Raw genomic sequence first — 20,746 nt, forward strand, 5'->3', positions numbered from 1 at the left:
TGGGGCCTTTTCTTTTATTATCTGGGGTTCCCCTGCATGGAGACATGGGCCTCCCCCACCCCAGTGCCTCTGGCACCCCTACCCAGTACCGTAAGAGTCCCCTTTAAAATCACCAATATATAAAAAAGGAGGCAAGAGGGGAGAGAGGGCGGGGGCTGGGCTGGGCTGGGCAGGGGGCATTGGCTTCTCCACGGAAGACACAGGCGACCCCAGTCCCACCTGCGCTGTGCGGAGCTAGTGGTTAGAGTCTGCAGGTGAGGCCAGTGGGCGGGGCGGCCTCTGCGGGGATAGCAGGGGACATGAGGAAGCTGGGGGCCTGGGGTGTCCGTTTCCCTGGGACCCCGGCCCAAGGCAGGAACCGGGGAGCGGAAGCTGCCTTCCCTGCCCAGCCCACAGCTGAAGGAGGCAGGGGGCGACACACAGCTCTGCCAAGGGGGCGGAGGGCACGGCCGCTGGGGAGGCGGGGACAGGCTCCAAGGAAGGCACTTGTAGCTGGCGTGGCCCGGCCTGGCGTGGCCTAGCGTGGCAGGAAGGCGTGGCGGGAAGGCGTGGCGAGAGCGAGAGGGGCAGGGCCCCGCCTCAGGCGAACATGGTCAGCTGTAGCCACTGTGGGGAGAGGCAGGGTCAGCCTCTGCACCAGGCAGCCCCAGCCCCACGCGGGGAGCCACCCCTTCACTGCCTGGGAGAGACCTCTCCCAGTGGGGGCTGCTGTCTCAGGTGCTCCGCCCCGCGATCCCGCCTCCCTGCCCGCGAAAGGACAGGAGAACCCGGGACAGGTAAGGAGACCCTAGACTCCTGACCAGCGGGGGCCCCCAGGAGGCTCCCACCTTGAATAGGTCAAAGGTCACGACTCCATCCAGATCGGTGTCCAGAGTTTTGAAAAATCCTGTGTGTGCAAGCAAAGACGACACGCGGCTCAGACTCGGTGGGGCAGTCACCCAGGGCAGGGCCTGCGCGCCCACTGCTGGGGCACCCCGAGCTCTGTCCCCCACCAGAAGTCCAGGAACAGCTCCTCCTGCTGCCCGAGACACCCCCTACCCCACCCCCACCCCGCCTCCAGCCCCACCCCTCCTCCTCCCCAACCCCGGCACACTGCCCACCTGGCCCACGGGCCCGCCACACCTGCCACTCACAGTCTGCACAGGGACAGCGCGGGCGGCTGGGGACACTCACGGAACATGGTCTCCAGTCGCACCAGGCAGCACACAAAGTTGTCGAAGTCCACGGCCAGGTCGGGCTCCGAGTAGCGGGTGATGATGAGCTCATACAACTTCTTGTTGAGCTTGAAGCCTGGTGGGGAGAGCGGGTGATGTGGGGAGGCTGAGCCTCGGCCCGGGGTCTGGGGCTGGGCGCCAGGGACTCGGGAGCTGGCCAGGGGCGCCTGGGGGGCTGGGCCGACACCTCTCCCCGGGGCAGCCTGGCCCAGGCGCTCCCGGCTGGGCAGGCCAGGTCAGTCACTCTCCCCTCCGAGCCTCCTTCCCCACGTGCACACTGGGGATAATAAACGGCCCCACCCTCACCAGGCTCGGGAACGGGGCAGAAGGCAGAGGGCGGCACCACCATCCCCGCAGCTCCCCAGGGCCAGGGCCAGGGCCGCTGCCCAGCGCAGCTGTCAGGGAAGCAGCCGGGGTGTGTGTGTGTGTGTGTGTGTGCAGGAGCAGCGGGGCCTCACCTGCAGACTCGATGGCCATGCGCATCTCATAGGCGCTCATGCTGCCCGACTTGTCCAGGTCAAACTTCCGGAAGATGGCCTGGGGCAGGGGCAGGGGCAGGGGCGAGGGCCGGGATGAGCCATCCAACTCTTCCTGCCCCCTCCCTTCCCCCAGGTTGTCCCACGGGGAAGGGGAGGCCCGGGAGGTGGGCAGTAGTGGGAAGAAGGCCTCCCCACCCCGGGGGTGGGCGGGTGTCAGGTCACACGTGGCGGGGGGGTGGGGTGGGCAGGGCTGCTGTGACTGAGGGAAGCAGGGCTGGGTGTGCTGGGCGCGGCCCGCGGGGCACCCACCAGGTAATTCCGGATGCGGTTCCACAGGATGTTGAACTCCACCAGGCCCAGCTTGCCGTTACCATCACGCTGGGCGGGTGTTAAGAAGCAAGACCGCGTGGAGGGGCGGCCCCCAGCCAGGCTGCCCCCCTGCCCCAGAGCTGACGGGCTGGGAGGGGGTATTGAGGACCCAGGCCTCGCTCCATCCTTCACTCGATCGTTGGCCAGAAAATGCCCAGAGGGCGTGCGCCCCATCCTCTGCACTCTTCCTGGGACAGCTCACGGAGCGCCTCCCCTGAGCCCCCAGCCCTGAGCCCCAGCCCCGGCCCTGAGCCCCTCGGAGACGAAAGCCGCGGAAAGGATACGTCCATGAGGTTCACCATGCTGCGGCACGACTCCATGCTGAAGCCCTTGGTACGCAGGTCTTTGTCTGTAAGAAAAGCCGGTTCCCACCGCTCAGCCGGGCCGACACTCGGTTCCCACCGCTCAGCCGGGCCGACACTCCCGCCCGCCGCACGGAGGGTAGGGGCCCAGGCGGTCGGATGCAAATGGCAGCGAGGCGGGCTCGGGAAGACTGCAGAGGGCCCCCACGCACACAGACCAAGGGGCCGGTCCCGCCCCGCACGCGTGGGGGCAGCAGCCCGGGTGTGACACCTGGAGGCGGCGGGGCACGACTGGGCACGGCGATGGCGCCCGGACACTCACGTTTGCTGATGATCCTGTTGAGGATGGTCTGCAGCTCCCTGACGCTGATCTCCAGGTCCTGGGGGAGGACGGAGGGAGGGTGGCACCGGCTCCCGGGGGACCGCTGTGCCCTGAGCCGCCTCCCGCCCCCGCCGGCCCTCCCCCCGCCTACCTCCCCTGCCAGTTGTCTGAAGAGAGCCTTGAAGTTTTCATCGATCTCTTCTGCGGAGAGCACTTGCTGCACGGGGAAAGGGGGCAGGTGAGCGGAGCTGCAGCCCCGCCCAGGACAGCGGGGCAGTGGGGCGTGGACGGCTCCGGGGCCGCCCAGCTCCGTCTTCCTGCCTGCGAAGCGGTCCTGCCCCAGCCCCTGCCAGGACTCCCACAGTTTCGCTCAGCGATGACCCCTGCTGTAGACCCTAATTTCTGCAAAGTTCTGAAATTTGAAGTCTTTCTGGTCTCAAGCATTTCAGGTGAGGGACGCTGTGAGGGGCGGGGCCTGCCCAGGGGACAGCACCCCAGGGCCCCGTCGGCCGAGGGGGGCCACGCACCTCGTCAGGGAGATTGGCCTGAATCTGGTCGTCCAGCTCCCTGCGGACAGGGGAGAAAGAGGGGCCGGTTGGCGGGTTGGGGCCAGATGGGGAGGGGGGGTGGGGGGAGCGCCCAGGCCGTGACTCACTGGGTCCCTGCCCTCTTCTCCGAGAAGAAGCGCAGCACGAAGTCGCCCTCCTTGTTGGGCTCGAAGGTCGAGGGCACCACCACGTACTCCCCGGGCGGCAGGCGGAAGCGGGTGCTGACCTCTCGCAGGTTGATGAACTGCTCCGAGCGCGCCCGAGACGCGTTGGCCAGGAAGAAGTCACGCTTCAGGTGCAGGGCGGGCTGGCCCACCAGCTGGCGGGAGGCAGGGGGAGTGGGGCTGCAGCGGCCGCCCGGCCAACCCCTGACTCAGCCCGGACCCACCCAGAGCTGCAGAGCCGGGTCACTCGCAGCCTGTGGGACCCCGACCAGTCACCTGGCCTCCGCAGAGGGTGGGTGCAGACGGTGCCCGTGACCACCTCAGACCGCTTCTCCACAACGTTCTCTTTCTGAATGGCGGCCTCCCCAGGCCCCACAAGGGCACCACACAGGTGGCCCCTCCGAACGCTCACCATGGCCCCCGGGGGAACAGTGGGACTCAAGGGCACAGACCACTCGGCCCAGCCAACGCCCCGCCCCCACCAGGCGCACTTTAAACACCAGGAAAGGAAGCACCTCCCCCCCCCCTGCACCTGTCAGGATGGGGCTCTGGGGTCCCAGGTTCAAATCCAGCCCCGTGGGGAGTGTACTGCCCGCTGAACGAGAAAGTGAGACAAGGCGGAGTTCCCAGCCTGGCGGGGTGGCTGCCCTCTGGGCCATGTGTGCACTCAGGGGCAGGAAATCCAGGTGAGTCAGGAGCCACACCTACCTCCCGAGGGACCTGCAACAGAGACCAGGGCAGGGAGAGATGTGAGTGTCCGGGGGCGAGCTCGAGAGAGCAGCAGGACGAGCAGTCGGGGGCCAGCAGTGACCCAGACCCATCCTTCTGCCAGAGACTGGCCCCAGGGCAGAGGGTCCAGCTGGGCTCTCTGTGTCAGAGGACCAGGACAGTGCCAAGGTGGCCAGCAGCTCTTTCTGTCCCCCCATCCCCCGCCACCACCAGAAAAGTCCGGAAGTTTCTGTCCCTGTCTTGAACACAGTGCATGAGCCAGGACAGGCCCAGGGCCAGAGTCAGGAGTCGCCCCAGAGCCGCCAGCCCTGCCTCTCTGCTCGCGCACACACTTGCAAAGCCGGGAACTCACTGCTCCCTGGCGCTCAGCCAAGCGCTGGCCGCAGACGTCACTCCCAGGTGTCCGCCAAGCCAACTCCCTCATGGCACCCCACCCTCTGGGCAAATTCCAGGACCCTCCCTTCCTGGAGCAGCCTCGAGATGAACCCGGGTGGCCCAGGGCCAAGTGGCACTCAGTGGCGCCCCCTGGCGGAAGCCAGAGGCGCTCACCTCGTACACCGCGAAGCCGATGGTCTCCATGTCGCGGCCGAAGCGGCGCTCGCGCCGGCGGTGTTTCTGCATCAGGGCCAGCACGAAGCTGCAGCCCGACTCGCGGCTGCCATAGTCGTCTTCGTCATCCACCTCCTCCAGCCGGATCTTGAACTGGGGGTTCACCCAGAAGGTGGCTGCCGAAGGCGGGGAGGGCGTCAGAGGCAGGGCCACACTGCCCAGGCGTGTCCACTCTCTCACTCACTCACTCAGCAGCCCTTGCTCGGCGTCCATCCTGTGCAGGTGGCCGGCAGCTCACAGGGACTGCCCCTCCCCTCAAGGCTCACACTCCAGAAATGAAGGTGCAAGCTGGCACCGGCCAGGGACAGGCAGCCGAGACCAGCGGGGCAGGCGGCCAGCCAGAGGCTGCCCAGGAGGGACAGCAAGTGTCTGGCGAGGGAGGCTCAGGGAACGTGGGCAGAGGTGAGCAGGACTCGCTGGGGCTAAAGCAGCGGACCGAATCGAAGAACCAAGTGGCTGCTCGGACCAGCTGCCCGGAGAGGCTGGGTCTGCCCGTGGGCTGTGACTTAGAAGAAGCGGGGGTGGACAGGAGGCCACTGGGAGCCAGCAAGGGGTGACGGCGCCTACCTCTCTGGCTTAGCTGCCTGCGCCACCCCGGGCCTGCAGCCAGCAAGCTCAGCACAGAACACACTCAGCTTCCTTCTTAAAGGCCCTGAAAAGCCGCCGCATCTCCCCTCCCCACCCTGCAGCAATAATCCAGAAGTGACCGGTGTCACCGTGAGGACACGGGGCGATCGCAGCCTCAGGGGCTGCCGGAGGGAGAGGCAAGGGGTAGGGTCTCTGCCGGGGGACCCCGGGTTCCACTGCTGGGCACACAGCGGAGACAGGGAAACGCGTGTCCACACAAACACAGGGCACGAAGGCTCACAGCTGCCCCGTTCCTAACAGCCGGGGGCCCCACCCAATCGGTCACCCGGCGACTGCTGAGGGGTACACAACAGGGACGGCAACAGAGCGCTGCTATTCAGCAATAAAAAGGAACAAAGTACGGACGCGGGCATGGACATGGAGGCGCCCTGCCAAGGCTGCTCACTGAAAGGGGTGGGTCAGGGGGACCACAGGCCACGACTCCACTCACAGGCCATGGGGACCACAGGCCATGAGGACCACAGGCCATGGGGACCACAGGCCACGACTTCACTCACAGGCCACAGGGACTATACGCCATGAGGACCACAAGCCACAGGGACCACAGGCCACGACTCCACTCACAGGCCATGAGGACCACAGGCCATGGGGACCACAGGCCATGGGGACCACAGGCCACGACTCCACTCACAGGCCATGGGGACCACAGGCCACAACTCCACTCACAGGCCACGGGGACCACAGGCCACAACTCCACTCACAGGCCACGGGGACCACAGGCCACAACTCCATTCACAGTCCACAGGGACCACAGGCCACGACTCCACTCACAGTCCACAGGGACCACAGGCCACGACTCCACTCACAGGCCATGGGGACCACAGGCCACAACTCCATTCACAGTCCACAGGGACCACAGGCCACGACTCCACTCACAGTCCACAGGGACCACAGGCCACGACTCCACTCACAGGCCATGGGGACCACAGGCCACAGGGACCTCAGGCCACAACTCCACTCATAGGCCACGGGGACCACAGGCCACAACTCCACTTACAGGCCATGGGGACCACAGGCCACAGGGAACACAGGCCATGGGGACCACAGGCCACAACTCCACTCACAGGCCATGGGGAGCACAGGCCACAACTCCACTCACAGGCCACGGGGACCACAGGCCACAGGGACCACAGGCCATGGGGACCACAGGCCACAGGGAACACAGGCCATGGGGACCACAGGCCACAACTCCACTCACAGGCCATGGGGAGCACAGGCCACAACTCCACTCACAGGCCACGGGGACCACAGGCCATGAGGACCACAGGTCATGGGGACCACAGGCCATGGGGAACACAGGCCATGACTCCACCCACAGGCTGCAGGGACCACAGGCCACGACTCCACTCACAGACCATGGGGACCACAGAACACGACTCCACTCACAGGCCATGGGGACCACCTGTCATGAGACTCCACTCACAGGACACAGGGACCATAGGCCACACCACAGGCTACAACTCCACTCACAGACCATGGGGACCACAGACCATGGGGACCACAGACCACGACTCCACTCACAGGCCACGGGGGCCACCTGTCGTGAGACTCCACTCACAGGCACCATCCAGAAAAGGCGAATCCTTGGAGGCAGAACGCCCGTTAGTGGTTGCCAGAGGCGGGGCTGGGCGGGTGGGCTCAGGGTTGCTTCTGGGATAACGACGCGATCCAAGATTGCCATGGGGGTGGGCGTTGGGACAGTGGGTAAGCTGTCCCCTGGGATACCCATGTCAGTGCCAGCTCCATCTCCACTGTCAGCCCCAGCTTCCAACCGATGTGCACCCTGGCAGGAAGCAGGCGATGGGTCAAGTAGTTGGGTCCCTTGCACCCACATCGGAGGCCCAAATGGAGTCCCAGCTCCTGGCTCTGGCCCAGCCCAGCCCTGGCTGTCGCAGTTACTGGGGGAGGGAACTAGTGGATGGGCGCCCTCTCTGTCTCTGCCTTTCAAATAAATGAAAATAGAAATAGCGGCTGTGGCCAAGGTCGTACAACTCTGTAAACGCTCCCAATCGGAATCGCATCTCTAATCAAAAACACTCCCGAGCCAATTCTGAAACCAGCATGAGGCCGAGGGAACCCCCACAGCTGACCACACCCTGACCTGTGTGACGGTTTGCAGCCAAAACACAGGCACACTACACACCCTGCATACAGTTACCTTCAGACCACGTGTACAAGAAACGTAAGTGAACTTCACGTTAGACTTGGTCATCCCCAAGATACTCCATTATGTATATTCAAATATTCCAACATCTGAAGAAACCCAAATCTAAGATATCTCAGTAAAGGGATATTCAACCCATAGTAAAGTCTCGAATTGCACACTGTAAATGGGTAGATTAAATGCTGTGTGCATTAAATCCCAACAAAGGGTTTTTTTTTGAAAGATGTATTTATTTATTTGAAAGGCAGAGTTAGATTAAGAGAAAGAGGGAGAGAGAGGGAGAGAGGGAGAGAGGGAGAGAGGGAGAGAGGGAGAGAGAGAGAGAGAGAGAGAGAGAGAGAGAGAGGCCTTCCATCTACTGGTTCACTCCCCACATGGCCACAACAGCTGGAGATGCACTGACCCAAAGCCAGGAGCTAAGAGCCTCCTTCAGGTCTTCCACTCTGGTTCAGGGGCTTGGGCCATCTTTTACTGCTTTCCTAGGCCACAGCAGAGAGCTGGATTGGAAGTGGAGCAGCTGGGACTCGAACCGGCGTCCATATGGGATGCCGGCTCTGCAGGTGGCGGCATTACCCGCTACACCACAGCGCTGGCCCCAAAGCAGTTTTTAAAAGATAGAAACTATGGCCGGCGCCGCGGCTCACTAGGCTAATCCTCCGCCTAGCGGCACCGGCACACCGGGTTCTAGTCCCGGTCGGGGCACCGGATTCTGTCCCGGTTGCCCCTCTTCCAGGCCAGCCCTCTGCTGTGGCCAGGGAGTGCAGTGGAGGATGGCCCAGGTGCTTGGGCTCTGCACCCCATGGGAGACCAGGAAAAGCACCTGGCTCCTGGCTCCTGCCATCGGATCAGCGCGGTGCGCTGGCAGCAGCGCGCCGGCCGCGGCGGCCATTGGAGGGTGAACCAACGGCAAAGGAAAACCTTTCTCTCTGTCTCTCTCTCTCACTGTCCACTCTGCCTGTCAAAAAAAAAAAAAAAAAAAAAAAAGATAGAAACTATAGCACCAGAGATGCGAGGCAGCTGGTTAAGCCACCAGCTCCCATGCAGGCATCCCAAACCCTGAACAGCTTCAAGTCCCGGCTGCTGCACTTCCAATCCAGCTCCCCGCTGCACTTCCGGACTTGGGAAAGTACCGGAAGATGGACTTGGCCACCCACGTGGGAGACCCTGGTAAGTTCTTGGCTCTGGGCTTCAATCTGGCCCAGCTCTGGCCGTTTGGGGAATAAAACAGCAGATGGGAGATCTCTCTTTCTATCTCTCTATCACTTTGCCTTTCACATAAATAAAATAAATCTATAAAGAGAGCGAGAAACTAGGAGCCCTGCTAGGTAAGTAATGTATTCACTTTTGCCAACCCCTGCGGGCCTGGGCACAGAGCCAGAGAGGAGAACAGGGGATTCCTGCCCTTAAACTGGGAACATCAGCAGATACGTGAGACAAACATGGGACGGTGGGGACCCCAACCAGCATCCATGTGGTCTTCAGTCAGCTTCACTTGAGTTCTATCAAACATTGAAAGAGGATTCACACCAATCCTCACTCTTCCAAGCACTGCGGATAAGGAATACTTCCTAACTCACCCCAGCAGGTCAGCAAGGCCAGAGGAAGACATCAGCGAGAGGAAATGGTGGTCAGTACGCACAGATGCCAAAATCCTCAACAAAACACCAGCCAGCCTCGTCCAGGGGCGTAGCAAAGGGACTGGACACCACGGCAAAGCAGGACTTGTCTCAGGAAGGCAAGGAGAACTCAGCAGAGGAAATGCCGTGGATGTAACACCGCGTCCAGAACAAGGGAAACGCACACCATCGCAACAGAAAGGTACCAAATCCACACTCTTTCATGAATAAAAACCAACTGAGAAAATTAGGAATAGAATGGAACTGCAACACGAGGAAGAGCATCTGTTATGTTCAGAAAGTAACCCGGGAGGCTCCCAAAATCCAACTGTTAAGGTTTTTCCCTGGAGTCGTATGTTAATGGACTAGGGATGGAGTCTAACTGAATTACGGTGTCCAAAGTGCAGTCTCAGGAGCTCAGACTGGATTGGGCGCTAGGATGGAGTCGCTGTGGTTCTACAAAGAGTGGCACACAATGGGAAGCCAGTGCGAGTCTCTGCCCGCCAGGCTGCCCTCCCCCTGTGCGTGCCCAGCCATCCCCGCCCTCGTCACACGCCGGGCAGGGGGCCGCCCACCCTGGCTCTGTGAGCCTCCAAGCCTCCTTTTCCTCTCAGCCATTGCAGTTAAAGTAATGAAAGCTGACTGATACTCATGAATAGAGCAAAGTTTCAGGTTATCAGATCAAGACACAAAAACCAGTTCTGGGGGCCGGTGCTGTGGTGTAGCAGGTAAAACCACCACCTGCAGTGCGGGCATCCTTTACGGGCGCCGGTTCAAGTCCTGGCTGCTCCACTTCCGACCAGCTCTCTGCTGTGGCCTGGGAAAGCAGTGGAAGATGGCCCAAGTGCTTTGACCCCTACACCGGCGTGGGAGACCTGGAAGAAGCTCCTGGCTCCTGGCTTTGGATCAGCACATCTGGGGAGTAAACCAGTGGATGGAAGACCTCTCTCTCTCTGCCTCTGCCTCTCTGTAACTCTGCCTTCAAATAAAAATAAATAAATCTTAAAAAAAAAAAAAAAAAAAAGATTGTGGGCCGGCGCCCTGGCTCACTATGCTGATCCTCCGCCTGTGACACTGGCACCCCAGGTTCTAGTTCCGGTTGGGAAATCGGGTACTAGTCCCGGTTGCTCCTCTTCCAGTCCAGCTCTCTGCTGTGGCCCAGGAGGGCAGTGGAGGATGGCCTAAGTGCTTGGTCCCTGTACCCACATGGGAGACCAAGAGGAAGTACCCGGCTCCTGGCTTCGGATGGGAGTAGCGCCGGCCATATTGGCCATTTGGGGGGTGAACCAACGGAAGGAAGACCTTTCTCTCTCTCTCTCACTGTCTAACTCTGCATGGCAAAAAAAAAAAAAAAAAAAGATTATATTCCTATATACCAACAATGAGGAACCCAAAAAGAAAACTAAGAAAACAACTCCCTTATAATAGCACCCAAAAGAATACAATACCTAGAAATCAATTTAACTAAGGAATTGGAAGACTTATAAACTGAAAACCACAAAACATTGCTGAATGAAACTAAAGACAAAACAACAAATCAAATAATAGCCCATGTTCATGGATTGAGACTTACAGTTAATACTACCCAAAGTAACAGTCAGTGAAGTCTGTATTAAAATTCCAGCAGCCTTGTGCACAGAAGTCGAAAAGCTAGTCCCCAAATTCATATGGAAGCAAAAGCACTCCTGACAAAGGACCAAGTTGGAGGACGCACACTTTCTAATTTCAAAGCTCGCTACAAAACTGTTGTTATCAAAGCAGTGTGGCAATTATATACAAAGATATACAACCAAAGGAGTAGAGCGGAGTGTCCAAAAGTAAGCCCATACATCTACGATGATTTTTGACATGGGTGCGAGCTCATTCAGTGGGAAAGCATAGCCTTTTCAACAGATGGTGCTAAGACAACTGAATTTCCACAAGCAAGAGTTAAGTCAGACCCTCACCTCACACTAAATACAAATCAAGTCAGAAAGCATCTGTGACCTCGAGATGGGAGCTAAATCCATAATGCTCAGGGACACACAGGGGTGAACTTTGACAATGGATTCTTAGCTATGACACCAAAGTTACCAGCAACTGGGATACTGTATCCGAATGGATACTCCAAAGAGCTACAAATGGCCAATAAAAAGATGCTCGGTATCATTAGTCACTAGGGAAATGCAAATCAGAACTTCAACGGAACAGAGCTTCAAGCCCCCCAGGTTAAGCCGCTGCTGGGGTGCCCAGCGTGCCGATTAGGGTCCCACCTCCTCTGCCTCCCATCCAGCTCCCTGCAAAACTGCCTGCGCCCCTGCCCCCCACGTGGGAGACCAGGATGGAAACAAATTCCTGGCCCCTGCTTTGGCCTGGCTGTTGGGGCCACTTGGGGAGTGAACCAGCAGATGAAAGACTTCTTGCTGTCACCCTGTTCTGGAGCTGGGCGACAGCAATGCTTGCAGAGTGCACAGGAAACACTAAAGACCATGACCTTGGGGCAGCACTGGGGTGCAGGTGCAGTGGGTTAAGCCCCTGCCTGGGACACAGGCATCCCCTATCAAAGTGTCAGGTTCAAGTCCTGGCTCCTCCACTTGTATTTTTTTATTATTATCTTAATTTTTAGAAGGCTTCTAGAGACTTTTTTTTTTTTTTAATTTGGCAGACAGTGAGAGAGAGACAGAGAGAAAGCTCTTTCTTCTATTGGTTCACCCCCCAAATGGCCACTGTAGTCGGAGCTACGCCAATCTGAAGTCACGCCAGTCCGAAGCCAGGAGCCAGGAGCCAGGAGCTTCCTCCTGGTCTCCCATGCGGGTTCAGAGCCCAAGCACTTGGGCCATCCTCCACTGCCTTCCCAGGCCACAGCAGAGAGCTGGACTGGAAGAGGAACAACTGGGACTAGAACCGGTGCCCGTATGGGGTGCCGGCACCGCAGGTGGAGGATTAACCAAGTGAGCCATGGCACCGGCCCCTCCTCCACTGTGAACCAGCTCCCTGCTAATGTGTTGCAGAGGAGGGTTCAAGTGCTTGGGAGACCTGGATTGAGCTCTGGCCTTGTCACCTCCCTAGCTGTTGCAGGCATCCGGGGAGTGAATCAATGGGTGGAAGCTTTCTCTCTCCCTCTTCTCTCTCTGTTGCTCTGCCTTTCAAGTAGATGTAAAAATATAAACTTAAAAAAAAAAAATTGTCGGCTGGTGCTGCGGCTCACTAGGCTAATCCTCCGCCTAGCGGTGCCAGCACCCTGGGTTCTAGTCCCGGTTGGGGCACAGGATTCTGTCCCGGTTGCTCCTCTTCCAGGCCAGCTCTCTGCTGTGGCCAGGGAGTGCAGTGGAGGATGGCCCAAGTGCTTGGGCCCTGCACCCCATGGGAGGCCAGGAGAAGCACCTGGCTCCTGCCATCAGATCAGCACAGGACACCGGCCGTAGTGGCCATTTGGGGGGTGAGCCAACGGAAGGAAGACCTTTCTCTTTGTCTCTCTCTCTCACTGTCTAACTCTGCCTGTCCAAAAAAAAAAAAAAAAAAAAAAAAAATTGTCTACAGAAAACCTAGCATAAAAAGGCATTTGGGGCGGGTGTTTAGCTTAGCAGTTGAAACGCCCGCATCCCGTGTCGGAGAACCCGGGCCCAGCTCCCACTCCCACTCCTGCGAACAAGGACCCTGGTGGGCAGCAGGTGATGGCTCAATAATGGGGCTCCTGCCACCCCCACGGGAGACTTGGATTAAATTCCTAGCTCCCACCTTTGGCCCAGGCTTAGTCCCATCTGTCGAAGGAATCCGAGGAGTGAACCAGATAGGAGCTCTCGTTCTCTCTGCCTCTCAAACAAATAAACAAAAATTTTAAAAGCCAACTAGTGGCTGGCGCCGCTGCTCACTAGGCTAATCCTCTGCCTGCGGCACCAGCACCCCGGGTTCTAGTCCCACTCGGGGCGCCGGATTCTGTCCCGGTTGCCCCTCTTCCAGGCCAGCTCTCTGCTGTGGCCAGGGAGTGCAGTGGAGGATGGCCCAAGTGCTTGGGCCCTGCACCCCATGGGAGACCAGGAAAAGCACCTGGCTCCTGCCTTCGGATCAGCACGGTGCGCCGGCCGCGGCGGCCATTGGAGGGTGAACCAATGGCAAAGGAAGACCTTTCTCTCTGTCTCTCTCTCTCACTGTCCACTCTGCCTGTCAAAAAAAAAAAAAAAAAAAAAAAAAAAAAAAAAAAAAAAGCAACTAGTGATGAAACCTACAGTAAACATCTATTAGTGACAAGTTTTCCTTCTAGGGAGAGGCAGTTCTAAACAAGAAAAAGTCACAAAGGTTGTAAGAAATGGAGAAGAAAACGTGTCATTACTTTCCAATACTATGGATTAGAGAACCAGAAAGAACCTACGAACAAAGCAGTAAGATTAGTTACAGTCTAACAAGTTTGCAGACAAAAAGCACCTTTAAAAGGCCTTCTGCCCGCTACTGTATTAGCAGCTGTCACTCGAGAAATGTAATCTTAAGGAAGATCCTGCAGGCTGAGCATCGCTAATCCAAAAATGCAAAATCTGAAATGCTTCTGTTTCTAAAATTTTTGGAGCACCAACAAAGTGGAAAATTCTAGGGGCCGGTGCTGTGGCTTAGTGGATAAAGCCATCATCTGTGACGCCAGCATCCCATATGGGCACAGGTTCATGACGCAGCTGCTCCACTTCCAATTCAGCCTAGGACAGGAAGAGCTGAAAGGCTCCCGCTGAAGCTAACAGCCCGGGAGAGCAGTGGAGGGTGGCCCAAGTGGTTAGGCCTCTGCACCTGTGCGGGAGACCAGGAAGCAGCTCTGGCTCCTGGCTTTGTCCTGGCCAAGCCCAGGCTGTTGCCGCCATGGAGGAGTGAACCATGAATGGAAGCGCGCTCTCTCTCTCTCTGTGTAACTTTGACTTTCAAGTAACTAAGTAACTCTTTTAAAAATGTATAAAATTCGGGCCGGCGCCGCGGCTCACTAGGTTAATCCTCCGCCTTGTGGCACCGGCACACCGGGTTCTAGTCCTGGTCGGGGCACCGGATTCTGTCCCGGTTGCCCCTCTTCCAGGCCAGCTCTCTGCTGTGGCCAGGGAGTGCAGTGGAGGATGGCCCAGGTGCTTGGGCCCTGCACCCCATGGGAGACCAGGAGGAGCACCTGGCTCCTGCCATCGGATCGCGGTGCGCCGGCTGCAGCGCACCGGCCACGGTGCCCACTGGAGGGTGAACCAACAGCAAAAAGGAAGACCTTTCTCTCTGTCTCTCTCTCACTGTCCACTCCGCCTGTCAAAAAAAAATGTATAAAATTCTATCCAAAAATACTAAAAACCAAAACAAATAAAGAAGGGCAAGCATCTGCCCTAGGTGTTAAGATGCCAGACAAGACAAGGACATCCCATAATAGCAGGGCACCTGGGGTTAATTCCCAGCTGTAACTCCTGATTGTGGTTTTCTGCTAATGCAGACCCTGGGAGGAAGCAGGGATGGCTTCAGGGTTCCTGCCAGCAGCATGGGAGACCCGGATGGGGTGCCCGGCTCCCAGCTTCGGCCCCGGCCAGCCTAGGCCACCATGAGCATTTAGGAAGTGAACCAGGAAATGGTAGCTCTCTCTGTCTGCCTTTCTCTCTCTCTTTGCCTCACAAATAAATAAATAAATAAAAATTTAAAACAATGATATGGGGCCGGCGCTGTGGCCACCGCCTGCAGTGCCAGCATCCCTTATGGGCACCAGTTTGAGTCCCGGCTGCTCCACTTCCAATCCAGCTCTCTGCTGTGGCCTGGGAAAGCAGTGGAAGATGGCCCAAGTGCTTGGATCCCCGTACCCATGTGGGAGACCCGGAAGAAGCTCCTGGCTCCTGGCTTCAGATCGGCACAGCTCCTGCCGTTGCAGCCAATTGGGGAGTGAACCAGTGGATGGAAGACCTCTCTCTCTCTTTCTCTGTCTCTGCCTCTCTGTAATTCTGCCTTACAAATAGATAAATAAACCTTAAAAAATAATAATAATAAAAAAACAACAATGAAATGCCACATTTGCAGTTAGGAAGTCTCCAAGTTGCCAAACATGTCAACTCTTCCCAAATCAGTCTATAAATTTAATGCAACTCCAAACTAAAACCTCAAAATGGTTTTCCTAGGACTTGGAGCAATGATGCTAAAATTCACAGGGAAAAGCCAAGGACAAGAACAGAGGCTCCCGCAGAAGGAATTTGCCCTGACAGCAGACCTTGTTACAAACCTACAGGAAGGAAATCAATGTGCTGGCAGAGACCCAGGCCGGGGACTGTGCCCCAGGCAGCCCGGCCCGGGCGCGGCTCTGTGGCAGGGGGGACCGGGGACACTTCAGGGAAAACCTGAAACCGGATCCAACAAGAGGAGAAGCATGCCTGGAGACGGGGCGGGAGCCACACTCACCGCTGGAGGGGAACAGAGCAAAGGCTGCCAGTGGCCTTGCAGAGAGCAGGTTCAACGGCGTGCAGTGGAAAATGAAACCCCCAAAACAACCATTTCTTCTAAATGTCAACCTGGCACTTGGAGGACAAATATAAGGAAAACATACTCACAAAACGATACCCTAAAAAACATCAGTCCAATTCTTAACTAGGCAAGGAGCTGGCGCGAGTGAGCCAGCTGCGCGATCCGTGTCTTGGGCCACTTTACAAAGCAGCCGACTCTTTCCTTTTAAAGGCTACAAACCGAAACGTGTGGTAGAGTTACATTTTGCTTTTACAAACTGGGTGTCCGCAGACATTGCAGACGAAATGAGGTCTCAGAGGTGGTCACTGCGATCTGAGGTGCCCCATCAAAGCCTGCATGGCTTGCCTTTCCAAATTAGTGTTTAAAGTTCATCGGAGATAAGAACTGCCCTTTGATTTCCTGAAAAACGTCCGAGCGATCCAGGACGTATCTGTATGGTACTAAGGCAAAAGCCGGGGGCGGGCACTGGCTAGTGGTTCAGATGCCCGTGTCTCGCATCAGGGGAGCTGGGTTCCACGCCTGCCTCCAGCTCCTGGTGCAGACCTGGGAGGGGCGGCGCTGATGGCTCTAGCAGTTGGGATCTCGGTACCCACGTGGGAGACCCGGATTGAGTTTCCAGTTCTCGGTTTTGGTCTGGCCCAGTGCCAGCGATCGCAGGCGTTTGGGGACTAAACCAGCAGGTAGGAACTCACTCTCTGTTCTCTGTCTCAAATTGACAATAACTTTAGAAAAATACAAATAAATTTTCACGAGTTAAGTCATAACAAAAAGACCAGGAGGGAGGAAGGAAACAGGGCTTGGGGCTCTGCCGGGGGAGGGGGCAGGTGGGACAAGGAATTTTCCACCAGGACACAGCATGAGAACGGGGGAGGGTGGGACCCGGAGCAGAGGGGAGGCCCCTGGTGCGGGAAGTGTTCTGCCACGGTCACAGGTGGGGGGCAGTGAGGACAGGCACAGAGAGACAGGCTGGGGAAGCAAAGGCCAGGTCAGGGTGGCAGCAGCAGCCGAGGGAGGTTTGAGGACAGCACGGGGACCCGGCAAAGCGCTCACTGGACACTCGTGAGTGTGAACTCAAGGGAGACACCCGGCCTCTGTGATGTGGCTTCGCTATAGCCACATTCAATGGCTCCTAAGCCAGTGCGGAGCTGGCTCCAGCCAGGACCACGGATGTGGCATGTGGCACGTGGAGGGGGGGCGAGCCAGTGGCAGGAGACATTTGCAGGGACAAGATCAGAATGAGTCCAACCCGGGGAAGGAGGGCAGGCAAGATGGGAGAAGAGGGGTGGCCCCCGGATGAAGGAGCCCGAGGGTTGCAGCGAAAGGGGTGGAACAGGTGCAGGTCAGAGAGAGGGAGGGGCCGGGAGCTCCTGCAAGGGAGCAGCCTGGGGCGGCCCGAGGCCGCAGCTGAGCCGAGCTAGGGCAGAGGTTGCCCAGGTGAGCAGGAGGACTCACACAGGGACCGGGGCCACAGAGAGGGACAAGGGAGAGGCGGCCACAGCTACCTCTGCGGTGCGAGGGAGGCGGCGCCCACCTGGGTAGTTGCGGCAGCCGCCCGCGGTGCTGCCCCTCCGCCAGGTGCCCTCGTAGAGTGTGGTGTTCCACTTGCGGATGGTCCGGCTCTTGAGCGCGTCGGGCGTCAGGTTACAGATCTCCAGGCGGGTGAACTCCCGCATGAAGTCGCGGAAGGACATCCTGGGGGCCAAGGGGGCGGCACGGGCTGGGTTGGTGGGGACAGGGAGTTGGTGGGGGCACAGGGCCAAGGAGGGGGCTGCTCACCAGAACTCGCCGTCCTCCATCTTGATCCGGAGCTGCTCCCGCTCGTACGGGTCCACGTAGTTCCACTCCGGGGAGCTGCATGCGGGCAGCGGGCGTTGCCAGGGCTGCGGGGCACTGCCCTGCCTGGCTCGGGCCCTGGGGCCCATCCACCCTGGCCCGGGGCAGGAGGCCTCTTCAAGGTGAAGCCCCACAGTCCCTTGTCCCAAAGCTGGTCTAATCAGCCACGTGCCCGCAGGCCCACACGTGGCCTGGGCTCCCTCCGGATAGCCCCGGGGCCCAGTGCCGTGGAGACAGGCCCCTTTGCTCAACCGGAGCCCACCCTGGCTCGGCTTCCCCGAGCCCCCGGGCCCTCTGCCCCTCACCTGTCACTCCAGGCTCCTGTCCACTCCACCTCGCCCCAAGGGTTCCGCATCCGGATCAGGCTCACCATCTGGCCCTGGTAGTTCACCTGTCCCGGGAGCTCCCATCAGCGCGGCTTCGGGCACGCCTGTGAGTGCCCCTTCCCGGCCCAGCTCCCAGGCCATGGCAGGCCTGAAGCCTGCACCCCAGGCCCTTGGCGCCGGGGCGGGCACATGGACCGCAGCAGCCAGGTGGCACGGGCGGCATCAGGACGGGCGTGCCCAGGGAGACAGATAACGTGTTGCAGGAGGCCCGAGGAGGAGCCGGCGCCCTGCACGGCCTCCCTCACACACCAGTGAGGCAGGGCAGGTGAAGGGGCAGGGAGAGCCCCGCGGGGGGAAGCCCTGCCCAGGGGAGCCCCACCCCGGGCAATACCTGCTTGGCGCCGGTCACAGAGTAGGCGTGGCCCTTTACCAGCTTCTTGAAGGTGACAGCCTCCATGTCGAGAACGCTGGAGATCTGCAGAAGACGGGAGCACCGGGTGGGGGAGGGGTGGGGGCCGCGGGCGCCCTGAGCATGCGCGGTCTCCGACATTTCCGACTGTGCGCACCACCGCAGGTGCCCGGAGCAGCCGGTGAGGTTCCTGACCCGCCCAGTCCTTCACCCTCACAGACAGACACTGGTCTGGGGCTGGGGGCGCTCCTGGTCAGGGCTGGTCAGCCTCTGAGGGAACACTCGGGGTTGGGGGGACGCACCTGCAGAGCTGTGCACAGCGCCTAGCGCCACACGGCCCTCAGACAGGGAAGAGGGCCGTGCAGCAGAGACGTTGGAATGAGGCCTGAGATCGGGGGTGCGCGTGGGGCATGCAGCCGGGACTGGGATGCAGCGAGGGCTGGGTGGGGAGCAGGGCCCAGGGGAGAGATGCAAGCGGAGGCAGTGGCAATGGCGGGAAGGTGGCAGAGCCGGGTGGGGACCCAGTCTGGAGGGAGCTGAGGTCAGACACCGGGCAAGAGGCGGGAGGTGGAACAGAGGCGGGGAGGAGGCGGAGCTGCAGCCAAGCCTGGGCGAGGGGGCGGCACTCACGTCGATGGAGCAGCCCAGCAGCGAGCCCCGCTCCAGTGCCTTGAGGATGATCTGGTAGAGGTCACTGGGGGCCTTGCGCAGCTCGTACCACTCGGTGACGCCGCCCGTGAAGTCCTCGAAGCCCTCGGACGTGCTGCCCCCGGACAGGGCCTCGTAGCTGCCGTTCACCCTGCCGGCAGGTCCGGGTCAGCGCGGGGGCGCCAGGCGGGGCCAGGGCCCTCCCCCTCGGGGCCCTACTCACTTGGCGTAGGCCTTCTCCAGCAGGGCGCTCCAGAACTCGTTGCCCTGGGCGGAGTGCACGAACACCAGCTTCCCGTCCTTGGTGGGCAGCAGGTCGTCCACGACCACATCCACCCACTCCCCGAACTGCCACAGCTGTGGGGGAGGGGCGCAGTGAGTCCCCGCCCTCAGCCCTGCCGCTTGCCGGATGCTCGGTCCTGGGTCGGGTACCCGGACCTGCACCGGCTGCATGTGTTCCAGCGCACGGAGCTAGAAGCTGCTACATGCGTGTATTCGCATGTGCAAGATACATGCCGGGGGCAGGTACAGAAGGCCCCCCGTTACCCAGGGTTTCACTCACTAAGTAACTCAGGGTGTTGAACGGAACACTCCAGAAATAGACAATTGGTACATTTGAAGTCACATGCCGCTCTGATCGCCCCAGACATGTACCGCCCCCTGACCCGGGCACCCACACCATACACGATTCCCGCCCGCTGGTCAGTAACTGCCTCAGCGTCAGGCAGCTGTGGGCACTCTGCTTGCCCAGGGTGCTCGGCACTCCCCGCGGCCTTGGGCATCCACCGGGGGTCTTCTAGTGTATGCCCCTCGGATAAGGACTTGGTCACGCGCGGGGGACTTGCACAGCTTGTGGGAAGTGGACACAAGGCTCGACAGCCAGGCTTACACGGGAGCCTTAGAGTTCCTGGCAGCGGCGGGCACTGTGGCTCAGTGGGTTAAGCCGCCGCTTGGGACACCCTCATCCCACACTGGAGTGCCTGGTTCAAGTCCAGGCTACTCCACCCTCTGTCCTGGCTTCCTGCCTCCCTGGGAGGCAACAGGTGACAGCTCAAGTACACAGATCCCTGCCTTCCACGTGGGAGACCTGCGTGCAGTTGCTGGCTCCCGGCTTCAGACTGGCTCAGCCCTGACCACTGCAGGCCTTGGAGACGTGAGCCAGTGCATGGAAAATCCCCGTCTCTCTCTCCCCCTTTCAAATAAATAAACATCCTTTTAAAAATTCATGAAAATTCACATTATGCCAAAAAAACCCCTATGGATTTCTATTATTTCTGCACCAAGATAAACTTTTAATTCCATTTTCCACAAGCTTCTTGAAGTACCCTCGTGTAACAGACCGCGCCATTGGGCTACGTATTTGGAGTGTCCTAGCTGCACGGAGAGCTTCCACACAAACTTAGGGACGTGTGCACGGGGTGGTCCCGGCTGCCCAGCCTCTCCCAGCCCCAGCTTCCCCGTAATCGGGCGCCTCCTCAGCTATGGGCGAGTTGGAAAGCCCCCCCCCCCCCCCCCCGCCTTTTACTTCTCGCTCCATCTGGGCTTGGGGGTGGGGGGCAGGGGATCCATTAGGGACGGACAGAAAACCTGGCCTGCAGACCCTGCAGCCTCAAGACGGCGGGGTTGGCTCTGGCAAACGCTGGGTGTGCTGCGGGGACGGCTTTTCCAGGCCAGGAGCAGGGCTCGGGGGGCCCAGGATCTCAGCTCCGTGGGCCAGGGGCCACCCAGCGCTCCCAGCACCGTGGGAGGGGCTGGGGCCGGAACAGTGCGGGAAAGCGCGGAGGCGGGCCCAAGGAGCAGGGTTTGCGGAGGGAGTGTTGAAAGCGCCAATCGGAGGCTGGGGAGAACTGGATTGGAGGAGCCGGGAAAGGGGGTGGGGAGAGGGGCGGGGAGGCCAGGCCCCTGCGGACCAGACACCGGCAGGTGCGGCTCTC

General features: G+C 59.5%; 1 protein-coding gene across 2 annotated transcripts in view; it reads right to left on the bottom strand.

The window, feature by feature from the left end:
- CAPN1 (calpain 1) overlaps positions 1-20,746 on the bottom strand; it is a 23,617-nt gene continuing 2,871 nt past the window's right edge. For both annotated transcript variants that reach the window (XM_089323746.1, XM_051831421.3), the window contains exons 5-22: positions 19,036-19,169; positions 18,795-18,963; positions 18,147-18,230; positions 17,735-17,820; positions 17,373-17,447; positions 17,128-17,288; positions 4,677-4,852; positions 4,107-4,118; positions 3,342-3,553; positions 3,214-3,253; positions 2,838-2,903; positions 2,687-2,744; positions 2,347-2,411; positions 2,003-2,071; positions 1,673-1,751; positions 1,174-1,290; positions 828-886; positions 1-606 (exon numbers count right to left, since the gene is read on the bottom strand). In XM_089323746.1, the coding sequence (XP_089179872.1) occupies positions 580-606; positions 828-886; positions 1,174-1,290; positions 1,673-1,751; positions 2,003-2,071; positions 2,347-2,411; positions 2,687-2,744; positions 2,838-2,903; positions 3,214-3,253; positions 3,342-3,553; positions 4,107-4,118; positions 4,677-4,852; positions 17,128-17,288; positions 17,373-17,447; positions 17,735-17,820; positions 18,147-18,230; positions 18,795-18,963; positions 19,036-19,169 (1,689 nt within the window). In that variant the 3' untranslated portion in view covers positions 1-579. The remainder of the gene's footprint in view (positions 607-827; positions 887-1,173; positions 1,291-1,672; positions 1,752-2,002; positions 2,072-2,346; positions 2,412-2,686; positions 2,745-2,837; positions 2,904-3,213; positions 3,254-3,341; positions 3,554-4,106; positions 4,119-4,676; positions 4,853-17,127; positions 17,289-17,372; positions 17,448-17,734; positions 17,821-18,146; positions 18,231-18,794; positions 18,964-19,035; positions 19,170-20,746) is intronic.

The sequence above is a fragment of the Oryctolagus cuniculus genome, chromosome 1 (assembly GCF_051225735.1).
Source record: "Oryctolagus cuniculus isolate XC-2025 breed Fujian yellow rabbit chromosome 1, ASM5122573v1, whole genome shotgun sequence".
In the NCBI taxonomy this organism is placed as follows: Eukaryota; Metazoa; Chordata; class Mammalia; order Lagomorpha; family Leporidae; genus Oryctolagus; species Oryctolagus cuniculus.